This window comes from Podarcis muralis, chromosome 15, assembly GCF_964188315.1.
Source record: "Podarcis muralis chromosome 15, rPodMur119.hap1.1, whole genome shotgun sequence".
Classification (NCBI taxonomy): domain Eukaryota; kingdom Metazoa; phylum Chordata; class Lepidosauria; order Squamata; family Lacertidae; genus Podarcis; species Podarcis muralis.
In genome coordinates this window covers 36,239,943-36,264,664 of record NC_135669.1, presented here as the reverse complement: position 1 = coordinate 36,264,664, position 24,722 = coordinate 36,239,943, and the positions used below count along the sequence as shown (strand labels likewise).

At 45.4% G+C, this 24,722-nt stretch overlaps 1 protein-coding gene and 1 non-coding gene across 12 annotated transcripts in view; both read left to right on the top strand.

Annotated features, from left to right (window-relative positions):
- Positions 1-24,722, top strand: part of RAP1GAP2 (RAP1 GTPase activating protein 2) — a 192,570-nt gene that overhangs the window by 161,912 nt on the left and 5,936 nt on the right. For all 11 annotated transcript variants that reach the window (XM_028707778.2, XM_028707783.2, XM_028707780.2 and 8 more), the window contains 12 exons: positions 2,280-2,363; positions 5,031-5,131; positions 6,874-7,003; positions 7,363-7,518; positions 9,119-9,190; positions 11,056-11,142; positions 13,837-13,971; positions 19,793-19,930; positions 20,290-20,408; positions 21,535-21,648; positions 22,144-22,261; positions 22,863-22,989. In XM_028707778.2, the coding sequence (XP_028563611.2) occupies positions 2,280-2,363; positions 5,031-5,131; positions 6,874-7,003; positions 7,363-7,518; positions 9,119-9,190; positions 11,056-11,142; positions 13,837-13,971; positions 19,793-19,930; positions 20,290-20,408; positions 21,535-21,648; positions 22,144-22,261; positions 22,863-22,989 (1,381 nt within the window). The remainder of the gene's footprint in view (positions 1-2,279; positions 2,364-5,030; positions 5,132-6,873; positions 7,004-7,362; positions 7,519-9,118; positions 9,191-11,055; positions 11,143-13,836; positions 13,972-19,792; positions 19,931-20,289; positions 20,409-21,534; positions 21,649-22,143; positions 22,262-22,862; positions 22,990-24,722) is intronic.
- Positions 8,757-8,829, top strand: TRNAK-CUU (transfer RNA lysine (anticodon CUU)). The gene has a single exon. It is a non-coding gene; the product is annotated as a tRNA-Lys (tRNA).

Sequence of the window (24,722 nt, the reverse complement as noted above, 5' to 3'; positions counted from 1 at the left end):
GAGAGGCTGCCATCCTGTCAATTGTCTGCCATTACAATGGTGTCAAGTGCAAGGTGCTTTGAAGTCCCAAAGTTGAGACTTCAAAGCACCTTAGAAGGTGTTGCTAAAATGAAGTCCCCACTTTCATTTTTACAGAGGTCTCTACGCACACCCTTTCCTGACCTAGGAAGAGGCTTGCATGGAATCCTGACAAACTGAGCAGGATTTAACCCCTACTCAACAACTGATGAGTGGAGTTTAAATTCTGCTGCTTTGGGAGCGCATCTTTGTTCCCTGCTGAAAACAGGTGTGTGCAGCCAGAATGACCAGAATTTACTCCCTCCACACACACTCATCTCTTTAATCCTGCTGCTTTGGCTGTGTGTCCTTCCTTCCTTCTGGGAACAGATGTGCACAACCAGAATTTCACCCTGACATCAGAAATGGGTGGGTGGTTTGAGGAAGATGTTCTTGTGGGCCAAATTGGACCCCTTTGGTGTGCCATGTTTGGCCAGCTGAGGGGAGGTTCCCCACCCCTGCTCTTAACCATGATTGTTAGGAGTAAAACCTCCATGTTCAGAGGCACTCTACCTCAGAGTGCCAGTGGTGGAGGACATACAGCTATGCGGCCAGTCTCTTGCTGCCATTCCTTTCTTGCACACTTCAGAGACAGAGTTTTTGTCTCATTCAGTCTGGTGTCCTTTCCAGTCTTTGCTTAAAAACCTCTCATGGAAAGTGGTGGACTTCTCCTTAATTGGAATGTTAGTTGGGGGCTGGGATTTCAGCTTGTGGAACAGAATATTTCCGCCCTCTGCCCCCCCCCCAATTAACCTGGTCTAGGGGTTTTGCCAACTCTCTGGAACAGATCTGGGGAGGGCATGGTCTTATTGCACAAGCGAAATTCTTCTTCTGGTGGGACACATTGGTTGAATACCACCGTACGATTCTATCCCATGACGTTATTCTTCCGCCCACACAACACTGCACATCAACAAATTTTAATTTAGCGATGGAGTTGTTAGTGGGGTTATCAAAACAGAGTGGAAGACAGAGTAGTTTTCTTAATTCTGATAGCATGTTCTTGCCTGCTCAAAAACAACATCGGATTCTTTTTTATATAACACCTCTTTATTATGTTTCAACAATTTGCAATGTGCACTTCAGAATTGTCATGAGTTTGCATCCCCTGGGTCCTCGAATAAGCTTTGCAATTATACACAAGTAGGGTTGCATTTCATTTTCCAGCTTGTTTTCTGACCTCAATTTCAAAACAAGAGGGGGAGAATTTGAACCAAATAAACTCTCAGCAGGTTGGAGATTGTTGCTCAGAAGGGAGCCCAAGGGGTCCTTCGGATGGGGGAGGGAACAAAGCTGAAATGCAAAGGCGTATTTTGACTCTGTGCAGGTGCTTCAAAGAGGCTGTTGGATATTTTCAGAAGGACATGAGAGTCAAAGCAAGCCTTTGGCATGGGGCAGGTACAGCTGGCCCCTTCAAACAAATCAAAAATAGTTTCTGGCTGTTCCCATGGCTTCTGATCTCTCCCAAGGAATAATAATAATAATAATAATAATAATAATAATAGTAATAATTTATTTATACCCCACCCATCTGGCTGTTTCCCCAGCCACTCTGGGCAGCTCCCAATTGAGTGTTAAAAACAATACAGCATTAAATATTAAAAACTTCCCTAAATAGGGCTGCCTTCAGATGTCTTTTAAAAATAGGATAGCTGCTTATTTCCTTGACATCTGATGGGAGGGCGTTCCACAGGGTGGGCGCCACTATCGAGAAGGCCCTCTGTCTGGTTCCCTGTAACCTCACTTCTCGCAGTGAGGGAACCACCAGAAGGCCCTCGGTGCTGGACCTCAGTGTCCGGGTAGAACGATGGGGGTGGAGACGTTCCTTCAGATACAGTGGTACCTCGGGTTACATACGCTTCAGGTTACATACACTTCAGGTTACAGACTCCACTAACCGAGAAATAGTACCTCGGGTTAAGAACTTTGCTTCAGGATGAGAACAGAAATCGTGCTCCGGAAAAGAAATCACGCTCTTAACTTCTGTAGCACTGCAGGCTTCAAAGCCCTGTTTTCATAGCAGATATCGGAAATCAAACCCGGGACATTCTGCAAGCAAAGCATGCACCGAGCTGTGCCATTTATATCTACCTATCTCGTAAGCTACTATGAAATCGACGCTCCCTCAAGTACTTCTGATGGTTCTGTTTGGGAACAGAATGTCATATATTTATTGGTTTTCATATATACATAATTAAATAATGACCTGTCTCCTATTTCAGGCATCTCAGATGATTGTCTCCTATGATGAGCATGAGGTCAACAACACGTTCAAATTTGGGGTGATTTACCAGAAGCTTAGGCAGGTGAGTGACAATGTTGTTGTGCCAGCAGTCATTTTATTCTGGTTAAAGGAATGATGGTGACATTTGCATTCATAAGATGCCATTTTAGAATGTTCAGAGCTGTAAGTTCCCAGCTGGTAAATTTCTGGCTTTAAAATAAGGCATGTAGTTGTGGCTTTAAAATAAGGCATGTAGAATTAAATGTTTCCTATGCTTACAGGGGGTTGCTTTTAAGTGTTTTCAGAGCTGTTTCTAATAGGGATATTTATTTGATTATTATTTTTTAAAAAATCATGTTTATTGTGTGTGTTTTCATAGAATTATGGAATTGTAGAGTTGAAAGGGACCCGTATTTTCCAAACTTGGGTCTCCAGCTGCTTTTGGACTACAATTCCCATCATCCCTAGCTAGTCAGGGATAATAATAATAATTTATTTATACCCCGCCCATCTGGCTGGGTTTCCCCAGCCACTCTGGGCAGCTTCCAACTGAATACTAAAAACAATACAGCGTCAGACTTTAAAAACTTCCCTAAACAGGGCCGCCTTCAGTTGTCTTTTAAAAGTAAAATAGTTGTTTATTGCCTTGACATCTGCTGGGAGGGCGTTTCACAGGGCAGGTGCCCTCTGCCTGGTTCCCTGTAACCTCACCTTTCACAGCGAGGGAACCGCCAGAAGGCCCTCGGTGCTGGACCTCAGTGTCTGGGCTGAATGATGGGGATGGAGATGTTCCTTCAGGTATATAGGACTGAGGAACTGTAGTCCAAAAAGATCTAGAGATGCAAGTCTGGGAAATACTGATCTAGTGCAACTCCTTGCAATGCAGGAATATGCAGCTGTCCCATATGGGGATCAAACCTGCAACCTTGGTATTGTTATTGCCACGCTCTTAACCAACTGAGTTCCACACAGCTAAGCTGTGTAATAGTTCCATCTGTTTTAGTTTGTGCTGTGAGCTGCCTTCAGGGCAGGGCACTGGGAGAAGGGCAGAATATAAATGAACAAATAAGAACCCTGGAAGGTACTTCGCTACGAATATCCCCGTCTTGCAGACTGGAGGCTGAGAAAGAGAGGCGGGCGTGTCTATAGCAGTGATAAGATTTAAACCAAGAAGCTTCCTATTAGATAGCACTTTCCTTTATCTGCTGTGCCACACCTGCTCTAGATTCCAGGAACGTGCTGCATTTCTAGGTACTGAGAGAGGGCAACCAAGATGATCAAGGGTCCAGGAAACCAAGCCTTATGGGGACTGACTGAGGGAGCTGGGTATGTTTAGCCTGGAGAAGAGAAGACTGAGAGAGGATAGGATAGCCGTCTTCAAATATCTGAAGATGGCGTAAGCTTGTTTTCTGCTGCTCCAGAGGGTAGGACGTGAACGATTCAAATTATAAGAAAGGAAATTCCAACTAAACATTAGGAAGAACTTTCTGATAGCAAGAGCTGTTCAACAGTGGAATGGAAGGTGGAAAGACTCTCCTTCACTGGAGTTTGAGTTTTTAAACAGAGTTTGAAATCCTGCATGGAGTTTCTTCTAACCAGTGGGCCAAACCCTTTCGGGGGGCCCAATATTTTTTGGGAAGGACCTGCCCACCCCATGTCAATAATAATAATAATAATAATAAAAATAATAATAACAATAATAATAAAAATTATACCCTGCCCATCTGGCTGGGCTTCCCCAGACACTCTGGGCGGCTTCCAACAAAATATTAAAATACAGTAATGCATCAAACATTAAAAGCTTCCCTAAGAATAAGGGGCAGAGGAGACTGAGCACGCAGCCAATCACGGTGCGGCTTCAATGGCCAGCTCCTTTCCCTCCTCCTCCTGGCGTAGAGGGGAAGGAGGGTCAAAGAGCCTCAAGCAGTCAGACAGGAGGAGGAGGAGGAGGAGCCACCGGCTATTAAAGCCTTGCTGCTGCCACATTTGACTCCACCCTGGCTCTTCCCTATGTCCTGACATCGCCCACATGTGCCATCACACACAACGTCCCATGCATGATGTCACCCCTCCCAGTCATACTTGCAAGATGGCGCCTCTTCTCCCAGCTCTACAATTCTATGGTTCTTTGTTGCATCCAATAATTTCCAGTGTCTGGGAGGAAATAGTGTTGACAGTCCCTCCTGAAAACGTCGATGTTCAAAAATACAGTAAAGGTTCGCTATCTATGCTAGCTTTTGATTGACATTGGAGAGAGACTGAGTTGAGAAATAAGACCAAGGGTACATATTGATATAGGAATGTATTAGATAAAATGTAAAGAAATATACAATGATAAGAGTACATTCATTTGTAAAAAAGGAATATACAACAGGATAGACAGGAAGTCCAAAGTGTTGGTACATATATGATTTTGGAATAGTTTTTTTTCCCTTTAGGTATATAAACTTTGTATACATGCCAAAAATTATATTATAATAAGCTCTGTGATGTAATATGATAATGTCTACCGATTTAACATAAGAACGTTAATAAATAAATAAATTTCAAAAAAGAAAAGAAAACGTCGGAGAAATTTCTCACCACCGCCCTTTAGAAAGCAGTGGGAATCCACCCTTATTATTATAGAGGGAACATATTTTTGGAAACTGTGTAGGAGGGAGGAATTTGGCCTAGCCTTACAGTCCCCGCTTGAAAAACAAAAGAACCTTCCCACCATGTTTCTTTCTGGGTCCATTTGACTCTACAGACGCAGGAAGAAGAGCTGTTCGGCAACAACGAAGAGAGCCCTGCCTTCAAGAATTTCTTGAGCTTGCTGGGAGATACCATAACACTCCAGGACTTCAAGGGGTAGGAGAAAGAAACAGTTGCTTGCATGTATATGAGTATTTCTGTTTTCTGGGATTGAGCGCTGAGGGGAATTGCATAAATAACTGGTAACCAGGTAGTTAAAGACCCCAAGTTATGCCTGCTCTCCTGTTGTTCAGACCTTTGGTTAGATTCCTCTCGGCCACAGCCTATATAACTGTAGCTCAGGGCTGCAAGGATGCCTTGGATTTTACATAATATGTGTGGTATAAAAAGATTCTGAATATTGTTTCCTTGGAGAAGCTAACTCATGAACCAAGGGCTCTGCTGCTCCACAAGATTTTGCAGCCATACGGGGGATTTTTAATTTATTTTTCAACATATATGAACACTCACACAATGGAGCACCTTGTTCCAGCCCAGTCAAATTTTATGTGAAACATATTGTTGAATTTTAATTTTAAAATGTTTCAGCTCTAGATTCATCTACACACGCACACATGTCTGTTCATTCACTGACAGATTCAAGATGGAAGTAACTGTACCGTCAACCCAATGGCAATGTGACAATTTAGAGGGGAAAGCTTCACTTAAATTAATTGGTGATTTGGCTTAACCCCACCTTAACATCCTTCAATTTCTGTCTGCCGCCCTAAACACACCTACTTGGGAATCAGCCCAACTGAACACACAGTGGGGTTTATTTCTGAGTAGAATCATAGAATAGAATCATAGAGTTGGAATAGACCACAAGGGCCATCGAGTCCAACCCCCTGCCAAGCAGGAAACGCCATCGGAGCACTCCTGACATATGGTTGTCAAGCCTCTGCTTAAAGACCTCCAAAGACGGAGACTCCACCACACTCCTTGGCAGCAAATTCCACTGTCGAACAGCTCTTACTGTCAGGAAGTTCTTCCTAATGTTTAGGTGGAATCTTCTTTCTTGTAGTTTGGATCCATTGCTCTGTGTCCGCTTCTCTGGAGCAGCAGAAAACAACCTTTCTCCCTCCTCTATATGACATCCTTTTATATATTTGAACATGGCACCCCTTAACCTCCTCTTCTCCAGGCTAAACATGCCCAGCTCCCTTAGCCGTTCCTCATAAGGCATCGTTTCCAGGCCTTTGACCATTTTGGTTGCCCTCCTCTGGACACGTTCCAGTTTGTCAGTGTCCTTCTTGAACTGTGGTGCCCAGAACTGGACACAGCACTCCAGGTGAGGTCTGACCAGAGCAGAATACAGTGGCACTATTACTTCCCTTGATCTAGATGCTATACTCCTATTGATGCAGCCCAGAATTGCATTGGCTTTTTTAGCTGCCGTGTCACACTGTTGGCTCATGTCAAGTTTGTGGTCAACCAAGACTCCTAAACTCACATGGGTTAAAAAAATGGGGAAACAGATAAGAAATAGGGAAATCCATGAATCCTGACCTCTAACTCTATGCTTTTCCATTTATTGGCTAATAGTAGTAGTTGTGGTTTTTTTGGGAGGAGGGATTGGACTGTGGATATGGCATTGGGGAGGGACAGAGTTGCCAGCCCCCACTCTGCTTTTTCTTGGATCAAATTTGGATCCAGCCTCCGCTTCCCCCAAACAGCAGGAGATCCATTCATGGATCTCAGATATTTCTTCATTTTTAGCTGTCAATGACCTGGACATGCAAGATTGCACACACACACACACACACACACACACACCCTGCCCCTGCCACCCCTCATTGGTGAAATCAGTATTATTGTACTTGGTGTCAAAGGTCTGTTTTATTCTTACTTCTTTCCAGCTTTCGCGGTGGTCTCGATGTCACTCACGGCCAGACAGGCACAGAGTCCGTGTACACGGTGTTCCGGGACAGAGAGATTATGTTTCACGTCTCTACCAAACTCCCTTTCACTGAGGGAGACACGCAGCAGGTAACAGGGCCTTGTATCTTTGGGTATAACATCAAGTGGTGCTAAAAGCCCCATGGCAGAACTTGTCTCTCTCTGTGTGTCTGTGAGAGAGACTTGGCCTTCATTAAGTGCCCCAGGGGTTCGAGAAAAGGTGAGAATTGCTTTCCACCAGGGTACCAATGGCCTGATGGGCCAACTTTGCACAAGTCTCGTGGAAGACCGAAGCAAACTTGTTTTCTACAGGAGAAATCTGAGAAAGGAAAACAAGTGTTCCACAGAGTTGCAAAGGGGGGCTAGACCTAGATACACCATTTGAAAATGTTTCCATCCACTCCTAAGGACCCTCATGTAGACCCTTACACTTTTGTAAATCTTTTCAGCTTCAGAGAAAGCGACACATTGGCAACGACATTGTGGCAATTATATTTCAAGAAGAAAACACTCCCTTTGTTCCAGACATGATTGCCTCGAATTTCCTCCATGCCTACATTGTTGTGCAGGCAGAAAACCCTGAAGCAGACAGTGCAACTTACAAAGTAAGAGGACTGGGTGGTTTCTCTCTCTCTCTCTCTCTCTCTCTCTCTCTCTCTCTCTCTCTCTGCATCTGTTTTTAGATCTGACAAATAACTGCTTTGGGAGCTTGTGTAAAGTGTACCTGCTTGGCCAGAGATAAAGAGTTCCTGCTAAGCCTCTTCGGAAACGGTTATTTGTTCTCTGAGAGGCAGCTGGCGCTCACCACGTTGCCGCCGCTCCAGAGGGCGAAGCTATTAGCCTATCTGCGAGTTTGCAGCAAAATTCATTAAGCGCACCGAGTCTGCGTGCGTCTCTCGTGTCTGTCCTTGAAGCGCGGGCGGATTCAATCCGAGCAAAGGTGGCCGAGCAGGTGGCCGGCAGGATGCTCGCTTCCTTGCGCTCCCAGCTTTGGCCGTGTTAATATTTGCAGTCAGCAAGAGATCAATTCTGTCTTCCGTGGGTTATTTATGGCCCCCTGTGTTTGCCCGGTGGATTAAGATGGCTCTCTGTGGAACACCAAGGGCACTTTCGCGAAGTGCCTAACTAAACTATGGCGCTCACTCCCATGGGAGGAAGGGATGGTGGCCGAATTGGATGGCCTTAAAAGAGGATGGGACAAATTCAGGCAGGAGAGGGCTATTGATGGCTACCAGCCACAATGGCTGTGCTGTGCCCCCACTCTCAGAGGCATTACAGTGGTGCCTCGGGTTACAGACGCTTCAGGTTACATACACTTCAGGTTACAGACTCCGCTAACCCAGAAATAGTACCTTGGGTTAAGAATTTTGCTTCAGGATGAGAACAGAAATCGCATGGTGGCAGTGCAGCAGCAGCGGGAGGCCCCATTAGCTAAAGTGGTACCTCAGGTTAAGAACAGTTTCAGGTTAAGAACGGACCTCCAGAACGAATTAAGTTCTTAACCGGAGGTAACACTGGAAACAGCAGGAGGGGAGCGTTCTCTCGCACCCATGTCCTGTTTGCAGGATTCCCATAGGAGCATCTGGCTGACAACTGTGAGGTCAGGAAGCTGGACTAGATGGGACATTGGCCTGATCCAGTAGCCTCTTCTTACGTTCTTTCTTTTTTCCCTGCTATTCAGCTTCATTTACCTCTTTATTCAGGTTTCGGGACATTGTACCTCCTCCTCCATCGCCCTGTGCTGCTGATTTGTTATTCTGACGTTGATTGTTTTTCTGTTTTTTAAAAATTTCTACTTATTTTAATTGTTACATTTTCGCAGCACTCCTTTAAGCCACAAACAGCTGGGATAGCTCAGTCGGTAGAGCATGAGACTCTTAATCTCAGGGTTGTGGGTTCGAGCCCCACACTGGGCAAAAGATCCCTGCCTTGCAGGGGGTTGGACTAGATGACCCTCGTGGTCCCTTCAAACTCTATGATTCTATATATATTTAAAGCACTCTTATGCCACTTCAAGGCCCCACCTGGTGGGGCAGTGCCCTATTTGTTCCAACGGACCAGCCCCTGCTGAAGGCAGTGCTTCTATTTGTGCATTCTGGGTGCTCTGTTTTTCTATATCTGACTTTGTGCATTTATTCCCTGTGCTTTCCTATCCCCCCACCCCCATATAGGCTTTCAAATGTGTTTTTGCTTCATCCCGGATAGGTGGCTGTAACTGCACGAGAAGATGTCCCTGCGTTCGGTCCTCCGCTGCCAAACCCTTCTGTATTTCAAAAAGTAAGGAACGTTTACTAGTTTGCGGGCTAAATAGACCTCCTGCTTGTTTTCCCTGCAGGGACAATTGATGAGGATGATTTAGAGAATTTGTTTCCTGCTCTTTAGCCAAAACGGCTCCCAGAGTGGCTTACTTAAAATCAATTAAAGCAAGACAGTCTCTGCTTGCAGGCTTGCAATCCCCAAAAAACAACAACAACCCATGACACACAAGGGGAAGGGACAGGCAGAGAAGAAAGGGGGAAATCAAACTCAGGTACAAGTTTTTAACCTGGTGCATCCCATAATGACCAGCTGGTGCCTGATGGAGCTGGTCTTCCAGCAAAGCTGGTGGGAGGAGCTCTGCTTTCTACGTCTCCCACTGAGGCAGTCTGATGGAATGACTGCTCTCAGCTACTTATTTCCCATGAAAGTGGTAGGGGAACATTTTCAGTGACTTGGCGGAGGTGGGGTACACTGGGCAAAATCTATCTCTATCCCCCCCCCATTGTAAGATGGCAGAGACTTAACATCCCCGCCCCCTTTAAGCTTCTGACACTGATGTCAGAAGGCGAAGATTGGGAGGAGAGGTGGGATGCTGAAGAGGCAACGGGGTTTTGTGAGCAGGGAGAGCGGGTGACAGAGAGCAGTTCAGCCTCCGAGGCTGAAGCAGAGAAGGGCAGGGCTAGAGGCTGCTGAAGAATTTGAGGAGTCTCCTCCTGCAGCGACAAGCTCTGCTCTTTCTCCTGGTCTCCAAGAACCCACAGAGTAATGTGGAGGGTGGAACAGAGGTCAGAGGTGGGCAGACACAGTTTGAGACTGTTTAGGAAACATCCGGGAGAAGAGGAGCCTTAGAGAGGGAGGAAGGCAGGGGCCCTCAGTCCTGGAAACTGCTTCACAGGGGCAAGACCTGCTGGGAAAGCTTGTTGAGTTGTACGTTGCTTCCTCGAATAAGAGCCAGATTCATGACAATGGAGCCCTGCGTCTTTTGTGCTGACTCCAGCCCTGACACTATGCAATGTTTCTAAGATTCACTGCCAATCTAGTGTGCTGCTGCATGAGGGATGGGTGTGTGTGTGCTGTCTTGTCCTTTGCCTCGGGCAGCAAAATTCCATAGACTGGCCTCAAGGGCGAATAATATTACTTCAGTGGTGAATCCTTGGCTTTGGGGCTCCAGGAGTGTGGTGTAGTGGTTAGAGTGTTGGACCTGCGAGACCATTGTTCAAATATTCCCTGCTTGGCCATGAAGCTGACTGGGTGATCTTGGGCCGCACTCAATGTCTCTCTGCCTAACCTCTACCTCACAGGATTTGCTGTGAGCCTAATATGGAAGGAGGGAGCAAACATGTACACCACTTTGAGCACTTTGGAGAAACTTCAGAGTATAAAAGCAATAAAAGGGAACCCTGACCATTAGGTCCAGTCGTGACCGACTCTGGGGTTGCGTGCTCATCTCGCTCTATAGGCCGAGGGAGCCGGCGTTTGTCCGCAGACAGCTTCTGGGTCATGTGGCCAGCATGACTAAGCCGCTTCTGGTGAACCAGAGCAGTGCACGGAAACACCGTTTACCTTCCCGCTGGAGCGGTACCTATTTATCTACTTGTATGTGCTTTCGAACTGCTAGGTGGGCAGGAGGAGGGACCGAGCAACGGGAGCTCACCCCGTCACGGGGATTCGAACCGCCGACCTTCTGATCGGCAAGTCCTAGGCTCTGTGGTTTAACCCACAGCGCCACCCGTGTCCCATAAATGCAATAAGAAACACAAATAAGGATTTGGAAACTGTAGCCATGATCACTGGAGATTGCATCCAAAGAATATGAAACGGGTGTGGACTTTCCAGCTTTCTTTCTGAGCCGTTCCTCCACTCCTTTATTTTCTCTCCTCCAGAACTCAGAATTTCGAGAGTTTCTCCTCACCAAGCTGATCAACGCAGAGAACGCCTGTTGCAAATCAGACAAGTTTGCAAAGCTCGAGGTAAGTCAGGTTGACCTGGAACAGATTAGCAGGTGGAGGACCTCTTCACCTCAAATACTTCTTGCTTTGGAAACTCAGGTCATTTCTGATTTGTTTATGAGGCGGTTATACGACCGCAAGTTCTGCATTCATCCTGATTCCCTTGCAGAACGTCTTCCCATTAGTCATTCCTTCTTCCCACACTTTTCAAAACATTTCCTTTTCACTTTGCAAACCACAACAAAGTCTGGTTCTTTTTAAAAAGTAGATTTGTTGCACCCAGGTAACCCAGCCAGATGGGTGGGGTATAAATAATATATTATTATTATTATTATTATTATTATTATTATTATTAGTGTTATGTACTGAAGTTCTCACCCTGGGCCAGCAGGGGGATACTGTAGATAGTTATGCAAATGAAGGATCGAAAGTGACATTCAGTGACTGGATAGTTTTAGAAAGTTGTTACAGTAACGTGGTACTGGAGCTCTATATAAGCAGGCTGACTGAGCCCTTCAGTTCAGTTCTGTCCTGGCCTGCGAATAAACAAGAACTGTTTGAAGAATCGCTGTGTCGTCTGATATGTTCACCCGCAACTTAACAACAACAACAACAACAACAACAACAACAACAATAATAATAATAATTCCCTTTCATTCGCCTTAAAGGAGCCAAGCTAAAGTTTTAATATGTATTTGAATCCCACCTGAAAAACACTGGCAGTCTGGAGGCACATTTATACAGCCTGTTTTTCAAGTAAATACCTTTAAGTTCTTCAGATATTTTTTTTTGAAATATTGTTGAGCTTCTTGCCTTTTACCCTACCAGTCCCAATGGCCACCAGCAACCACTGAAAATATTAATAAATTCCCCATGTAGCCTTATCATTATTAGGGCTGTCACTTGCTCAAATAATTCCTAGCATATTAGTTATATGAGCCTTAGAGTGCAATCTTCTCAGGGAAGTGTGTATAGGTTTCCACTTTGTGTGTGCGTATACCCACCAATTACACTTTGCCCTCCCTGATTAAAATTACCTCCCACTGATTAATCCACAAAAGCTTTAGTTGATTAATCTTGCTTCATCTGCAGATTAAAGCTTGCAGCTCTATTAATTACATACTTATCGCCAATTAACGGCTGAGCTGCATACAGTTTCCTGAAACAAATCTGATGGTTTCTCTTCATTCTGAAACCCCATGAGCTCTCATTACAATGAATAATAATAATAATAATAATAATAATAATAATAATAATAATAATATTTTATTTATACACACTCTGGGTGGCTCCCAACAGAATACTAAAAACACGATAAAAGATCAAACATTAAAAACTTCCCTAAACAGGGCTGCCTTCAGATGTCTTCTAAAAGTCAGATAGTTGTTTACTTCCTTGACATCTGATGGGAGGGCGTTACACAGGGTGGGCACCACTACCGAGAAGGCCCTCTGTGTGGTTCCCTGCAACCTCACTTCTCGCAGGGAGGGAACCTCCAGAAGGCCCTCGGTGCCGGACCAGGCTGGGGGTGGAGACACTCCCTCAGGTATGAAGCCTATTCAACCTACTCATCTGCTAGTCTGCCAGCCCTCACCTGCCTAACTTCTTACTTGCCACCAGCCCAGGGGGTTGGCATGGGCTGTCAGCTTCTTCCTCCTCCTTAATCTCAGCGTTCCTCTTGTGGAACTCACCAGGGAGGAAGAGGACAGGGATGAAACTAGAATGAGCAGACTCTGCTGGCCGTCTGCTTCTCTGCCACTTACTGGTGGCCTTCTCCTTCTAGTTTTGTCCCCATCCTCCTCCTTGCTGAGGTCTATAGGGAAAAAGAGAGACCAAGGAGGAAGGTACTGAGATACCATCTCCTGGAATGGTTGTAAGTATGAAGGCAGACAGGCAGGCAGGAGGCAGCTGAAGGGCAGGATGAGGCTGGGGGGACACCATCCCATTCACTTTCTTTTTAAAAAATAAAACAATATTTATACTTCTCAGGTTTATATATTTCACTGATTTTGCAATCATTTTGACATTTCAAAACTTGACTTCCTTCCCCCTCTTTCTGCAGTTCCTTAAATTTATTTTTAACATCTTCTGCATATCCTAATTAACTTAATTTGCTCATTTATTCATCTTCTCTAAATATATACTCTTCTAAAACTGCAGGGTATTACAAAAATCCTGCCAATGTTTTTTATCTGTTTACAGTTTATCTGTAAATATTCAATAAACCATTTCCATTCTTTTATAAAAAAGTTTGTTATCTTGATTTCTTCTTCTTCCGATAAGTTTCGCCATTTCTGCATATTCCATAAGTTTTTGTCTCTGTTCTTCCTTTGCTGGGACTTCTTCTTCTTTCCATTTCTGAGCAAGTAACATTCTTGCCACTGAAGTAGCATACATAAATAAGTTTCTACAAAGTTTAGGTAGGTCCGTCCCTATAATTCCCCAAAGAAAAGCTTCTGGTTTGCTTTTCTTTTTTTACAAACGCTATTTTAAACATCCTTTTCCTTTCATTATATATCGTTTCCCAGTAAGCCACCATCCCATTCACTCTAATGGAACCATCTCTAGGGGCTATGAAGCCATCCTCAGCCTCTGGATTCCTCTTTGCCAAGGCTGTTACAGCATCATGAGAACCCAACCTATCAATGCATTGCTACTATGCCCATGATCAGTTGTACCTTTAAAAGCCATTGTTGCCTCTCAACATGCTTTCAGGACCGGACGCGAGCTGCCCTTTTGGACAACCTCCATGACGATCTCCATATCCACACACAAATGATGCTAGGCTTGGGCTCTGAGGAGGACAAGCTGGAGAATGGGGCCCACGGAGGATTCTTGGAATCGTTTAAGGTAATGGAGAAGCTTTGTTCTCGATTTCCGGTTTTCGTCAGGTCTGGGGCCTAGACTGCGGTGTGGGGGAAAGGGTTGAAGCTAGGACTGTGCACCAGATCTGGCTAAATCCAAGACCCTGAACCAAATCAGGCTGATACGGGATTTGGTCAAATTGGATTGAGGCAGCCTCATGTTGCCTGCAGTTGGGTCGTGTCCACTTGGAGCAGTCCAGTGCTGTAAAAAGGGGGCGGAGGGGTGTCTGGTGGCAAGGAGAGAACCATAGAATGTTTGGAATTGTGGTCCAAATTTGACCCAAATTTGGGGAACTCTGGTGTAAACTATACTGAACTAGATGGGCCAGTAATGTGATTCACAAAGGCAGCTTCCGAATAAGGCCATGGGGTGGGATCCTTTCTTCCTAGATCCCCAGCCTTTTCCTGCGCACCACACTATCTTCCCAGCTACAGCTGCTTGGAACATCTCCCAAAACCTTTGTCAGAAAGGACCATTTCGTTACAAGATAACCCCCCCCCCCCCGAGACATGCTAACGCTTCTCTCTAATGCCTTCTCCGCGTTGATATGAAATTGGATTTCCTTGCTCTTTTGGCATTTCAGGGTGTCCCAGGGCTTGCGAGGAAAACAACTGTCGAAATAATTTTGCAGCTGCCTTTTTACCTCTGGACAGCTCTGCTGGTCTGCTTGATAGCTTATTTACTTCTCAGCGTGTTTCCCGTGTAGATATATAATGGGACGAGAGACGGGGAAACAGACGGGTATCTCTCTCCCCTCCTCCTCCAGGACGCAGCAAGGAATCACAGAAGTTCATTTTCACTTTGTTGCCACTTTCACAGACTGAGGCAATCAGATTTTTCTTTCCAGTTAGCTCTGAAGTCAGGCAGGTAGTGGTAAGTAGCTTGAAGTAATGGCACAAAACTGTACGGATCTACTCAGAAGTCCCGCCTGCTTCAGGGGCTGTTGTTTCCTGGTACTGGATTGTCCTCAGTCTAGAAATGGGGGAGGAATTTGATTCAGTTAGCCCTTAAAGGCTCATCTACCTCATTCACGCTTTTCGAAACAATATGCAAACCGAAACAACCCTGGTTTTTTTGAAATTTTGCAAAGCCAGCCAGAAAAAAATGTCCAAGAATGCATATACCACTGTGAAAGTGTGCATGTAAGAAAATGCAGATATTGGTGAAAATAACAGAAGTGCATTACATAGGGGGAAATGGGATACAAGCAGAATTCCACACAAAAATGCGAATCAGTTTTCACAAACTCTTTAAAAACAAACAAATCACAAACTGATGTGGAAATGTGGAGAAATGAACTTGAGATTTAGAAATTGAGGAACGCTTCCCAGTCTTTCCTTGAATGGCCTTTAAGGAGTGCCTTCACTTGTGGATTCCTGGATTTTGTTTTCTGAAGCAGAGCCGACATTCTTTTATTGATTTCCGCCACTCCACCCAAAATAAATCTGCATGTGAACAGTTTTCAATTCCTTCATTTACATCTCTTCCATGCACTTCCCCACTGCTCTATTGCCCATATAAAACATGGTTTTAAAAAAGTAATATTGAGATATGATATTCATGGCTGCATAGAGATTCTCAGTGGGCAGTACATTTTACTAATTCCTTTTGTGCTTTAATAAAACTCTATAAAGATGCAGTCTTGGCGTGGTTGAATAGATACGGTTTTGTGAAGATATTTATTGAATGCTTTGACCTTGAAAACCCTTAATGGGTTGAGATGGAGGTGGTTTGGGGGCAGCATGACCAGTTTGACCAAACTGGACACCATGCTGCAGGATCCTGTAGAATGGAGCACGAGAGGTAGGGGGAGCTGGATTCTAGCATTGCACAGGGCACCCCTGAAATTTGTCCATCACTGCTCAGGACCGCAGTATTTGAAGGAGAGCCTCTTCCCATGTGCCTCTGCCTTGAGACTGTCATCCCTCAGCTAGTGAGGCATGCTTGGGTGGCTGGAAGGAAAAGGGTGTTTTCCCAACATAAGCCACTACAACCCATTGCCTACACAACCCAAAAGAAGCTTGCAGCAATTCTACCTGTGACATGCAAGCTTCAAGACCAGCTTGCAATTGCATCATGCATCAGTGGCCAACTGAAGATATGGAAAGTTGCTGGCCAATTGCAAACGCTTCTGTTCTGAAATTCAGAAACTTTATTCTAGGAAGAGTGGAATTCAGGGCAGAGCAGGAACAATAAAAGCATCTAAAGTTGGGAGGTAGGGGGAGGACTATTAAGAACATAAGAAAAGCCTACGGGATCAGGACAATGGCCCACCCAGTCCAGCATTCTGTTCACACAGTGGCCAACCAGATATGTTTGCAAGAAATGCAGAGAATCCCAACTCATGTGTTTGTGTTCAGGCATCAATTTCCCCTTCTCTCTCTGTTATATGTACAGAATACTAATAAACTGCAAACTGATCTTGTGTTCAGTGTTGATTTGTTTCGAGAACAATCAGACGTGTGTATTGGTGTCTATGAAATGTGTGCAACTAGCTCTTGTTTTGATGTGAGCCATTCTGAAATAAGTAGCCCATCATTCACAGGGCTCATAAAACCTACAGAAGACAAGGGAGCTGATGCAAGAGAGCAGGGAAGTTCGGGTTCAGCAGGCTGATGAGGTCGCCACCAAGGGGCAATCCTGGATTACGAGGCAGAGGCAGAACATGGTGTGACCTGGGAGAAGTCACAGAAGTATAGGGCTGAGGAAGGGACAGTCAACCTTGGCTGAAATCCCCCCAGTGAAGGACAGCCCACCTCCTTCTGAGGCAACACGTTGCATTGCCAATCAGATCCTACTGTTGGAAACTTTCTCCTAAAGTTGAGCTGAAATCTGCATCCCTTCAATTTCCACCCATTTCTAACCTTGCCTTTTGGAGTGACAGAGGAGGGGTTACCATGATGTGACCTTGAAAGGCTGTGACCTTGGAAGATGGTGGACTCTCCTTCATTGGAGGTTTTTAAACAGAGGTTGGGTGGGCACTTGTCATGGATTCTTTAGCTACGATCCTTGTGTTGCTGGGCTTGGACTAGATGAACCTTGGGGTCCCTCTGTGATTCTATGACTGCTCACCAACAGTCCTTTAATGGTCTCCCCTTTGAGATCCAGAGATGACTAGGGACTGCTCCATCAACCTAGCTGCATCATGCATAGGGAATCCTCGTAAGATTCTCAATGTATGCTGCTTGCAGAGTAGGGCCAGAGGTATCTTTGCACATGTGCACACTCTCTCCCAATGCCAGTGTGGGGTTACCATCATCCACCCAGAGATTCTCATACCCCCAGAAAGCTCTCCAGCTGCTACCAGTCAATGCAGAGATAATACTGAGCTAGATAGATCAAGGGTCAGACTGCCTTATACTAAGACAGCTTCCTGTGAAGTTATGAAATGCTTGCCAACTTATGCCAGGAGATGAATGGAGGAAACGATCTGTTAATGCTTCTTGAGCTATCAGCAAAACTACTGGCAACGACATCCTCTGGGAGCCACTCTGCAACTCATGGAGGGAGCATGGTGTGTCTCCAGTATACGGACAACACTTAGCTCTGCTTCCCCCTTGCATCTGGATCAGGTGCAGCACAGTTGTCTAGAGAAGGCAGGACCATAGAATTGTAGAGTTGGGAGGGACCCCCAGGGTAATCTAGTCCAACCCCTAGTGGTGCTTGAGGACCAACAAGCTGAAACTGAATCCTGACAAGATGGAGGTGCTGTGGATTGGTAGATCTGGGGTCCAGGAACTGTACTCCCCCTGAAGGACCAGGCATATAGTCTGGGGGTCCTCCTGCCTCCTGCTTTGACCATTGAGGCCCAAGTGGCTTCACTGCCTGTTTCCATCTCCCCCTGGATTGCTAGCTGAGGCTGTTCCTGAGCTTGCAAAAACAACCCATCCTGTGGAAGCCTCCTAGTTAGATTACTGTTGAATACACTCTGTGGGGCTGCCCTCAAGGATGGTCTGCTGATTGCAGCTGGTGCAAAATGCAGGTGCTGGACCATCAAGCGGCTTGGCTGCCTGGAACACATAACACTGGGTCCTAGAAGGTTTCCACTAGTTGCCCATATGCTACGAGACCTTCTCTCTGAACTGAATGGCTTAGGACCCAGGGTTTTTTTTGGAAGCACAACACTGTAACGTTAGCCAGATGTGGACTGGAATAAAAATCCCATTAAGGACCTCTCGGAGACTAGCAATGAGGGAGCCATTTCCCTAGGAAAGGAGTTCCAAAGTGCAGGGGCACCACCCGAAAAGTTTTGTTTTGCCTGTGGTACACCGTACAGACCAGTTTAACAGCTGTCACTGGTAGCCCAGATGTCAGGGTATTTGATGCAGATCTTAGGTTGGACAGGCTCCTACAGGGGCAAGCATGCGCTCCTGTGCGCTGCTAAAGCACCACACAAAAATAATCTCAATGCAGTCATACTATGAGTATATCAAGATTGCACTCCTGCAAAGCACCACACCAAAATGATGGATATGCACAATGCTCTGTGCAAAGATACGCTTACTGGGAACTTGAGATAACTCTATAACACCATACTGTCTAGTTACAGTAAACAACCAATCTCTTTAACTATTACAGTGAGCGCTCCTGTCAGAGGAGTCAAGTTTTACCCAACATTGGGGGGGAGGCCGGGCGGGCGTCAAACACATGTGATGTCACAAGCATTGTGCAATGCATGATGCGCTTCAGGAGGAGGTCGATAGTGGGAGGAGGCAAGGCCCAGCGAGGGTCACTGCTGCCACGAGGCTCGCCCCCACTGCCGCGAGATCCAGCCCCTCAAGCTTGGGGCGGGGGCAGGGCTCAGCCCAATCCCGACAGACTTCTTTAGAGGGGAGGGGAGGCTGAAGACACTTCAGCCCTATCGAGTTGGCGCCTATGGCTCCTGTTAACCTATTATGAACATAATTTGTACACTGCCTTTCATTTCATGAAGAAATTCCAAGGCAGCTCACAAACGAAAAAATAGCAAGAATCAAACTAATGATAAAAGAATACAGGTACCCTTCATTAATACAGATACCCAAGCAAGAACACCAGAGCATCTTAACTGTTAAAACAACAGCCAAAGGAAGAGCTTCAAGTCAGGGGATGCTTATCTAAACAGGTGTGTCTTAAAGAGTTGGCAGAATGTCAGTAAATATGAGGACTCCTGTATTTTGGGGGATCCAGCCAGTCAGCCACACCCTTTCCCACGCTACGCTACTCTATTCCTATTCAGTATTTCATGCCCACTGAGCATGCATGATCTACATTTGGCAGCTGCTCTTTTCACTCCTTAGTATTTCCCCCATAAATATTTCTGTACTGCTACAAACCTGTATTAACCACCCCCCCCCCAACCTCCCGATGTACTGATAATGTGGTTTCGGGTTGTTGTTTTTTTGGGTGACTTAAGACCCACAGTTTGCAATGTGTAGATTTGTTGTTGTTGTGTTGTTGTTTAGTTATTTAGTTGTGTCTGACTCTTCATGACCCCATGGACCAGAGCACACCAGGCACTCCTGTCTTCCACTGCCTCCCGCAGTTTGGTCAAACTCATGCTGGTAGCTTTGAGAAGACTGTTCCACCATCTCGTCCTCTGTCGTCCCCTTCTCCTTGTGCCCTCCATCTTTCCCAACATCAGGGTCTTTTCCAGGGAGTCTTCTCTTCTCATGAGGTGGCCAAAGTATTGGAGCCTCAGCTTCACGATCTGTCCTTCCAGTGAGATTCTATAGTACAAAATCGTGATGTTATTTCAAATGGTAAATTGTGGCAAATTTCTGATCAAGATCTTAACTTTCCCCTTCTTCTTGTCACCCCTTGCCAGAGAGCCATCCGGGTCCGCAGTCACTCCATGGAAACCATGGTTGGGAGTCAGAAGAAGCATCAGAGCGGAGGAATCCCTGGTAGCTTGAGCGGAGGGATTGCGCACAACAGTGGCGAAATAACAAAGGCCACCTTTTCTGTAAGTGCAGTACAACTAGGGTGTGTCCAACCCTTGTTTGTGACAGAACCTGGCTCTGCACAGCACTGACTGGCTGGCGGCCATGCCGTCACAACCTCTTCTTCTCTGTGTGTTTCAAAACATTCATTCCATTCCCCAGTCCAAAAAGGAGATGTACTCTTGATTGCATAAACCAAGTGTGTTTGTTTGTACAACAGTATCTTATGCACTTATGGAAGATTTGGGCTATGTTTGGGATTATTTTATAGTCTTATATGCATTGCCAGTATGTAAAATAAAAAAAAAAAGTTTGCTATGCAGTTCACAGGCAACTGTGAGCCTGGTAAAAGGGTTATAATTTTGTTTGCCTGTCTCCTCAGCCTCCGGTATCCGCAGCTACAGCCAAGAACCAGTCCAGGAGTCCCATAAAGAGGCGGTCAGGGCTGTTCCCTCGTCTGCACACTGGATCAGAGAGCCAGGCAGAGCCTCGGACTCGATGGTAACTTGCTCAGAACAGATGGATAGTTCTGGTGCAGTGTGTTTCTGGAGCCATTGCAATACAGTGGTACCTCTGGTTACGAACTTAATTTGTTCCGGAGATCTGTTCTTAACCTGAAACCATTCTTAATCTGAGGTACCACTTTAACTAATGGGGCCTGCCACCGCCGCGCCGCTGTTGTGCAATTTCTGTTCTCATCCTGGGGCTAACCTGAGGTACTACTTCTGGGTTAGCAGAGTCTGTAACCCGAAATGTTTGTAACCCGAGGTGTTTGTAACCCGAGGTACCACTATATGTTTTATTTTCTTTGCAGCCATAGCTCTTAAACTCTGCAGCCCCTGGGACAACTTGAAAATTGTTGAGGGTTGAGGTTAACGATTATTCCGTTATAACGATTAACGATTTTTCCATTTGTTTAGCAGTTGTAATTAGTTGTGCTGGATGCTAGCGTGTCTACATTTATATATGTGTTTACTAGGAGCTGTACCCAGCTCCACCTGATTGCCACCCCTCATCTCATGAAAGCCACTCTTCCTCTCACCCCATACTCTTTGTCAAAGCCACCCTTCCCTTGACACCTCACCAAAACAACCCCCTTCCCTTAGACTTTGCAATACCTTCACTCACTGGCCTGGGGCACCAGGCTGGTCATTCACATGACTCACTTGCCTGACAGCCACCACTTCTGGTTCCCTTCTTCTCACCCTCCTATACTGCTGCTATGGCCCTGCATCTCTGGGAGATCACTTTGTTGCCATGCTGTAGTTTGCAGTGACACCCGTTGGCAGCCATGTGAACTGCAGCGTGACAACACCATTAGAAAAATATTATTAGCAGAGATATTCCTCACCTTCCTGCCAGCCACAAATTTATTCCTCTGAGGAAGGCAGAGATTCCTACCTCATCACTTCTGCTCTTCCTCACTTCAGGGACAGACCTCTGGATTCAAAGAATGATGGAGCAGTCACTGAGCTGACCGCTCTGTACACACACACTTATTTATGCTGTTCCTATCCAGCCTTACATCTACATCTGAGACCTGCTGAAACAGAATGTTAACGGTATGAGAAGGCAAGATAGATGTGTTTGAAAGTTATGCTACTCTAGTGTTTTACTCTCTTCATAGTGACAGTGGCTCAGGAACACCGAAGACCCCTGAAGGAGGACACACCTCTCAAGAAATCAGGTCCGAGGCCTCTTCGAACCCAAGCTCTCCAGAGATCTGTACCAACAAAGAGAGGTAAGTAAACACAAATCCCATGCGTTGAAACTACATGGCTTCCCCCAAAGAATCCTGGGGGTTGTAGTTTGTAAAGGGTGCTGGGAACTATAGCTCTGTGAAGAGTAAACTACAGTTCCCAGGATTCAAGAGAGATTGATTGTTAAACCACTCTAAAAACTGTAGCTCTGGGAGGGGAATTGGATTCTCCTAACAACTCTCAGCTACTCCTGAACAAACCACAGATCCCAGATCTGTGTCTGAGGGAGGTTCTGCCTGTTTAAAAGTGGTATCATTGTGCTTTAATTGTATAGTGTGAATTTGTGGATACAACCCAAAGTCTGAACCAGGGGGGGGGGGCGGGGACAAAAAAGAATGGCAGATGAGCTTTGGAAACAAGATGGGGTATTACAGAACCCCAAATCCTGGGGGAGGAATTCAGAGATGGAGATTTTTCTAAGCTCCATCACCACCATCGAGCTTTAATTTTCTGCCTTCTTCTCCTTTGACTTCCAGGCCATTTATTAAACTCAAAGAAAACGGAAGGTCAAACATCTCCCGTTCATCCTCAAGTACCAGCAGCTTCAGCAGCACGGCAGGGGAGAGTGAAAACATGGAAGAATATGAAAGCCTGGTAATAATGCAGTTTTCGCTTCCCGGTATTGACTGGTCTCTCAGGGGGCCAATGTTCCTGAGCCGGTTGACATTTGCATAAACCAGGAGGCACACGGCTGCCCCCATCTTCTCCTTGGGCACAATATCATTTCAGCCTCTCAGTCTCGCAGCCACATCCGTCTCTCCGACACGCCAATAAACCAGGGGTCGCCAGCCTTCCTGGGCCAGGGGTCGCATTTGAAATTGTCCCACGTGTCACAAAGTGGCTGCCATGGGGCAAATTACAAAATGGCCAGCGTGGCGCATGTGGAACATTCCAAAATGGCTGCCGTGGTTTGTTTGGCGTACTGAGTTTTGCATAGGAGAAAACCAGCCAGGCACTGAATAAGAGAAACAAACATTCCCTTGAGTGTTGTGGTTTTTGAGGGGATAGTTCCAGAGACCTTTTGCGGATACCGTAGGAGGAACTGGCCAGCACACGGGCACTTGCAGGCTCCGCGTTGGTGACCCCTGCCCCAACCACATAGTTCCCCCTCCTCAAATATACTCCAGGAACGAAATGTGTGTTGCACCTCGCCATCAAGCCTCCAACTCTCTCCCTTTCCCTTGATCTCCCTCAGGGCAGCCAGCCTTCCACAGCGTCACCATTCAAGCAAGACGTCTTTGTCTACAGCCCTTCCCAAAGTAACGAGAATCCGGCTCTGGCATCTGCCGCCACACCGGTGATAATGAGCAGGAGCCCAACAGGTGAGTTGGGAAAAAGTTACCAAGATGGTATTAGTAGGAGCCTGGTGGTGGATTCCAGGCAGTATGGGTGCTGAGCTGAGGGGGTCTAAAAATTGAGAAGATCCATAATTGAGAAGATCCATTTGGAGGTGCCAAGTTTGGGGCCCACTCACGTTACTAAAGATTACCAAAGTCTGCCCCTGGTTATGGCAATGGATGTCTCATGACTCAGCTACATTAGTAAAAAAAAAACCAAAAAAACCCCAGCATTTTGAATGCGTTATAAACATGCAACACCAGATGGCGCTGGAGAGCAAATAAAAAATATTTGCGGCTTTCCATAGCGGTTTTTCTTTGTTAAAACGATTTAGTTTCTGACTTATTTATAGCATCCACTCCCCCATGTGTAGATCCACCCTCAGTCAGACACGTTGGGTGGCAATTTTTTCCTTCTGTCCTCCGCCTTCAAACTTGTACTTTTTTATATAGTTATTGGTCTGTGGGTGCTAAATGGCTAGGTTCAATAGATGTTCAAATTTAATTAGAGCTTGAGTGTGGAAAGGGAATGTCAGACGTGTGTGTGTGTGTGTGTGTGTGTGTGTGTGTGTGTGTGATAGGTTGTGTAGCCCCACTTCGAAGCCCCTGAAAGTAACATGTGACTAAGTCAGACCCTGTATGCTGAGCAGGATGCTAACCATCACAAATCCAATGGAATCAACAAGTGTAAGACAAGTGTAAAAGTTAATTAACTGCGGCTAATTTTCTTCAAGGTTGTGATGGCCTGGGGATAATGATAAATTAGTGCACCAAAAGGAGTAGGGCCTTTGCCACCTTGAGCTATTTAGAAAAAAGGCGGTCTGTAAATAATAGAATTGTAGAGTTCGAAGGCACCCTGAGCATCATCTAGTCCAACCCACTGGAATGCAGGAATATGTAGCTGTCCCAAATGGACCCCATGCTCTAACCAACTGAGCTATCCAAGCTGACATGAAATGTACAGTAATAATAAATAATAATAATTTTAAAAAATCAAGCAGAATCAGTGCACACGTAAGATCAGAATGTGCTGGGCAGCCTTGAAACCATCCTACTTATCTGTGACAAGTTTCCCTTAGCTCCCCATGAGGCTCTTACAGTGACAAAAATAGAAATTTGCTTCACTCGATTAACCAACTTGGATTGCTCTTGGTGATTAGTAAGCACACCTGCATGGCTGGGGCACTGTGGAGAAATCAGCATATATAAAAAAAGGGTCTGTTTTGTCACATAGATCAACCTAGGAAAAAGAGGAAGATCTTCAGGTCTCCTTTCCTTCTCTCCCACCCTCATTTTATTTCACCCCCCTCCCACTCCTTTCATCAAAAACTTCAATAATTGGTTAAGCATTTCATTTCCGGTTGCTCTCCTCCTGACACATGTAAAAGATGATCACTGGAGAGTCCTACTTAGAAATAAGCCCCAGTGAGGTTGAGCGGAACTTGCTATCAAGGAAGTGGGTTGAGACTGCAGCCATATTGCCTGTTTTCCTGGGCAATTCATTATTACTATTATTATTATTATTATTATTATTATTATTATTATTATTATTGCAATTCTTTTTTATTATCATCATCATCATCTATTTTTTATTTTATTTATTTATACTTTTCAAGTTTATACATTTCAGTAGTTTTGACATTTCAACCATTTTGACATTTCAAAATTGACTTCCTTCCCCCTCGTTCTGTGGTTCCTTAATTTTTTTTATAATATCT